The sequence below is a fragment of the Physeter macrocephalus genome, chromosome 8 (genome assembly GCF_002837175.3).
Source record: "Physeter macrocephalus isolate SW-GA chromosome 8, ASM283717v5, whole genome shotgun sequence".
NCBI lineage: Eukaryota > Metazoa > Chordata > Mammalia > Artiodactyla > Physeteridae > Physeter > Physeter macrocephalus.
In genome coordinates, this window is record NC_041221.1 from 45,708,034 (window position 1) to 45,713,807 (window position 5,774).

At 39.9% G+C, this 5,774-nt stretch overlaps 1 protein-coding gene across 1 annotated transcript in view; it reads left to right on the forward strand.

Annotated features, from left to right (window-relative positions):
* Positions 1–5,774, forward strand: part of LOC102993116 (sperm flagellar protein 2) — a 107,702-nt gene that overhangs the window by 42,692 nt on the left and 59,236 nt on the right. Inside the window, exon 15 of the mRNA XM_055086882.1 lies at positions 2,731–2,882. Coding sequence (XP_054942857.1) covers positions 2,731–2,882 — 152 coding nt within the window. The remainder of the gene's footprint in view (positions 1–2,730; positions 2,883–5,774) is intronic.

The following is a 5,774-nucleotide window of genomic DNA, read 5'->3' on the forward strand; positions in this document are numbered from 1 at the left end:
CGCTCCGCGGCATGCGGGATCCTCCCAGACCGGGGCGCGAACCCGGTTCCCCTGCATCGGCAGGCGGATGCGCAACCACTGCGCCACCAGGGAAGCCCCAAGGACTTTTGATCAATTCTGCTTATATGATATATGATGGCATCTTATTCATAGTTAGCTGTACAATGAATCAAATTATGTTCCCCCAAATAAATTAATATTTTATATAAAATAATATAACAGGGTTAGCCTAAGGCATGGATACCAGCACTGTCTCGAATACCAATTGTATAGAATAGGATCTACTAAACTTAATCATAATTAAAGAGTTCAGTTCTCTAAGTTAAGGAGGAAATAATTTTCTGCTGTCTAAATATATTTACCAAATGATGTAATACTATGGTTTACTAACAATTTTTATAGCCTCACAACATTTCTCTTGAATTCCCCAAAGTTATTAGTCAGTACTCAATTTGTCCAAATTGGCTTTATATTTGCATTCTACTCATTGTAAATGTGGTATCGTGCAGATTCTCGAGTATAGTTTACAAGAATCATTTTCTCTCTACTGTTTTACCAAATCTAAGCACAAAAGGTGCAAACATTTATTGTCAAACTGTGAGATTAGCTCATATATAAATATTTTAAAGTTTGATTTGGTTTCTCTGAGGGAAAGAGAAAAATGTTTAGTTTTCCTAATCATTTCAAAATGCTAGTTTGAAAAGTTACTTAAACATATATGTGCTTAAAATCCAAGTAGAGTGTTTAAAACATGTTCTATTATTTAAGATAATATATGAATGGTAATTTTATTTACAACATAGATTCAAATTAACCAAATAAATTTCTTCCTGTTTCAATCATTTAGCTAGAAAAGTTTAATAATGCAGAGAACAGCTTTTCAGGAGCAACTTGGCATACACCTTTCTGTATCAAAAAGAAACCTATTGAAACTGTCCTTGTCTTTTGCTGTAGACTACAATGCAGAGCAGACGTTTATTTGTTCCAAACTGTGAATATGGTAGTACAAGACTACTTCTTGTTGTTTTATTAATTGCTTGCTGAACATAGGGATCCTGTCATAAATATCCTGGGTTAGGTTCAGCAAAGGGCTTTGAACACCAGGTCAGTTTTGTTCTTTTTAGAAAATGCTTTCTATAATTAACTAGCTGTTATGGAATACACCTGCATAAGAGCTTCAATATTTAAACCCTCAGGTACTGGTTTAAGTAGCCCCATTAACTAAACAAAGAATGGAGGTCATGGTTACACCACCAGAGAGAAGCACAGATATGCTAACTGATCTGACACCTAATGGGAGAGCAGGTTGGAAAACTCATGCTCTACATTTGTGTAATCGACACTGTGCAGGATCTCATTGTGCGTGCATGTCACCATTACTGCAAAGGGAAATGACTTGGCTGCAAGGGAGTCACTTGGGAATCACCAGTGCTCCTCTATGCTTCTCCGTTTCCTGTCCCTCAAGACACCTACTGGCAAAGACAGCAGAGGGATTTCTCTGTCAGCATGGACGAGTGATCACCCTTCTGTTCATGTTGAGCAAGAATGGAAACTGTGAAAAGAGAACTATTCGGGGCTTCCCTGGTGGCGCAGTGGTTGGGAGTCCGCCCGCCGATGCAGGGGACACGGGTTCGTGCCCCAGTCCGGGAAGATCCCACATGCCGCGGAGCGGCTGGGCCCGTGAGCCATGGCCGCTGAGCCTGCGCGTCCGGAGCCTGTGCTCCGCAACGGGAGAGGCCACAACAGTGAGAGGCCCACGTACCACAAAAAAAACAAAACAAAACAAAAAGAGAACTATTCATTATCACTTTACCTCACCATTTGTTATTTCTCCACAGCTACATTACATAGTCCTATAGGACCAAAACCTAGTCTTATTCTGCATTTCAGTTTTTTTGTATCTGTATCTGTATTTATATTATGCATTTGTATATATAATATTTTTGGTATCTCCCAAATCAACTAATATGTTACCTATGACAGAAGACACTCAAATGTTTGTTAATATATTGGTTGATTGAATACAGGACACAGGAAGAATTCCTAATGTCAAAATAATGAATAATATACACTACTTCAGACTTCATACAACATTTTGTCACATTGTTAAGAGGCATAGAAATGTCATCTTGTTAAGTGGAATCGTACTAAGTACAGAGAAAGCAAACTCACCAGTTTTCTTTAATTGTTATGAAATTTTAGATATACAATTGAAGCCGATTGTCTTTCTTAATTTCCAGAAAACTGATTTCAACCTAAATGTTTTAAAATAGTGCTTTACAGGGACTTCCTTGGTGGTGCAGTGGTTAAGAATCTGCCTGCCATTGCAGGGGACATGGGTTCGAGCCCTGGTCCGGGAAGATCCCACATGCTGCTGAGCAACTAAGCCCATGCGCCACAACTACTGAGCCTGCACTCTACAGCCCACGAGCCACAACTACTGAGCCCACGTGCCACAACTACTGAAGCCCACGGGCCTAGAGCCTGTGCTCTGCAACAAGAAAAGCCACCGCAATGAGAAGCCCGTGCACCACAACGAAGAGTAACCCCCGCTCACCACAACTAGAGAAAGCCCGCGCGCAGCAACGAAGACCCAATGCGGCCAAAAATAAATAAATAAATAAATAATCTTATTAAAAAATAAAATAGTGCTTACAGGGCTTATATAGAACATATGTACAGATCAGCTTGTTCTGTCTTGGGTATTAACATTCATATTTTCTATTAAAGGCAGAACTGAACCGTTTCCAAGATACGAAGAGACTGCTTCAAGATTATTACAGAGGAATGGAGTGTAAAATCCCAACAGATGACACTAAGAGATTTACTCGAGTCCCATTGGTCCAACTGGATAGTAAAGATATTTTGGAATTCCAGCTTAGGTAAGGCGGGCTATCACGTTGCACTGTAATCAGTCTCAACATAAAGTTCTGTGATTTTAAATTGAATACCACTAATAAAACCACAGTCTTGTATCTGCTAATCCAAAATCCAAAAAAAAACTCTAAAAACTGAAAACTTCGACTCAAGACTATCGATATGCATTATTTATCCCACTTATAGCGAATATCTACTCATTTTTGCTGCAGAGATATAGTGTGTTTTGTTACAGAGTGCTTCCAACAGACTGCTGGGGATATTATGGAATATATAGTATATACAAATTCTGAATTCTGAAACACTTTTGACCACAAGGGTTTCTAGTAAGGGATCGTGACCCTCTACCACTTTTATGAAAGGTCCCAAGCTGCTCTGTGTGTATGTGTGCGTTTGTGTGTGTGCATGGCATTATATAAATGACAATGGAAGGTGTTATGAGTCTTCTTTTACAGCTTAGGAAATTGAGAAACAGTAAAGACTCAGTCATATGTGATTATGACTTTGTGAGACTGAAACTTAGTAGTAGTCTAACATCAGATTCCCACCAGTAAGAAAATAAACTTGGTGGTAAGGGTGGAAGAAAAATGACATTTTCAGGCAATTACTAGTTATATGTAAGTAAATTAAAACAATTTGTTTGGGAAAGTCACCCCAACTCTCTTAAGCCTTGGTTTCCTTATCTGTAAAGTAGGGTTGTTGTGAAGATTACAGAAAATGAAATCCTCAAAACACGTAGCCCCATGCCTGGGAGTCAGAAGACTTGAGACCTAGTCCCTGTGACTTTCAATAAGTGATGACTATTATCGTCATCATATTATTGCATAATATGACAACAAACTATTCTTCCTCACAGGCACTGTTTTAACTGTGAGTATCGCATGTTCTTACATTCCTCATTTTACCCTCCCTTATTCCAGAAAGGATTTGAAATGGCCTGTGCATGATAGGATTCCACAATGATCTGAGGCCATTTCTCTCTAGGCTTCTTCCATCTGGTCCCATCATGTCCTTGTCAGGACCACGAGTAAGCAAGAAAACACAAGAAGTCTGAACCCTCTTTTTGACACAGATACAAGAGAAATGTTTAACTCAGCAAACTTCTGAAAGAGAACTTTGTAATTAAGAACAATAAAAATTTCCCAAAGTGATATGAACCATCAGAGTCATCAAAAGAGGCCAAGTTTCAATGTCTACAGTAGCAGGGCATTCTGTTCTTAGCACAAAATAGCAAGTCAGGCATAATGGGGAAGCTATTAATGTTGGTTAGTAGAATGAAACAGGCAAAAGAACAGCCAGTTCTTACTTTTTGCAAAATACTCTGCACCAATCTCAACCTCAGATCACTGCTGTGAGTATCCCCTGGAACTCTCAGCCAATCAATGCATCAACCAACCAACCAGTCTCTTTAATATGTATAGGGAAATGAGCAGAATGTTAAGCATGTTCACATAGCTTGTCTATTTTATTCCTCCAACAACCTAATAATAATAATAATAATAATGGTGTTAACTAATAACCAATAATGTGTAACAATATTATTATTATATTTGTATTTTTCCAGAAGGAATGGAGCCTCAGAAAGTCGAGTGACATGCCCCAGTTCGTATCTACTGATACATCTACTGATAGTGAGAGAGCTAGCTGACCAGAATTTTTCCCAGTAAATGAATTCTAAATCCAGATCCCTTTTCTAAATGATACGCAACCACTGCTGTCCTCCAAAGCAAGGTGTTAGGAATGACTATTGCCCCGTATTAAACATGTAGAGATGATCACACAGCCTTTATCTTATTAGACACATGAATCTCACGTCTCAGTGACTGAGATTGAGCACTACTTGATTATTAAAACGTCAACTGTCCTTGTGGGTGGACATATACTGAGTTGTAGACCCTCAACACGTTGCCTTTATAAGGCACAGTGCACTGTCAGAATTCCAAGCGCTATGAGAATCAAAGAGCCAACTTCAGAAAACCTCGTCTGATGCTTCAAAACAAGGCCAAGCTAATTGTGTGCTGGAGTTCACAGCCAGCTTTCTGCATCACTGCTCTTGTCCCCAGCAACTTGAGTCTGCCAAGCCAAATGCTTGTTCCTCCTCAAATTTTAGCACAGGAATCCTTGGAGCTCCTCTCCGCCCATTCCTTGCCCTATAGCTGAAAGCTCTTCCTATGTTCTATCTCCGAGGGGGGATCCCAGTCGCAATTAGCATTCTGCTCTGTGGATCGCCCCCTGCAGTTAGTCTTTGAGATCCTGGGATCCTTCAGGGATAGAACCTTCCCAGGGGCAGCTCTAAAATCTCTACACAGGGGCAGCAATATGGTCGAGAAAGGGGGAGAGAGAGCTTAACTCTGTGTTCCCACAGCACTTTACAAAACAGAGACAGCCTTTATCACCCACTCTCAAGGGTAAGGAGGGCTGCTGGAGCTCTCACACCTCCCATGGGACACCCCCTTGCAGACCTCACATCTGTCATATCCTGCTTTTCAACTGTCTACTTCCGGAAGCCAACTGCTAGTCATTTTAAAGAAGTGACGTCCAGTTCTACTGGTTTTCTTTTCATGACTGATTTATACCTTGTCGGAAGTTTATATCCCAGATAAATTTCAAAATTGCATTTCTTCATAATTGCCATTGTTGAATCCCTCTCCTCATAATTACTGAGAATTAGACCTAAAAATTATGTTTTAGAATTGCTTGTCTCTAGTTTCCTCTTGTTAGACTTTCTAGACCATAAAACATTTTTTTTCTTTTTTAACATCTTTATGGGAGTATAATTGCTTTACAATGGTGTGTTCGTTTCTGCTTTATATCAAAGTGAATCAGCTATACATATACATATATCCCCATATCTCCTCCCTCTTGCATCTCCCTCCCACCCTCCCCATCCCACCCCT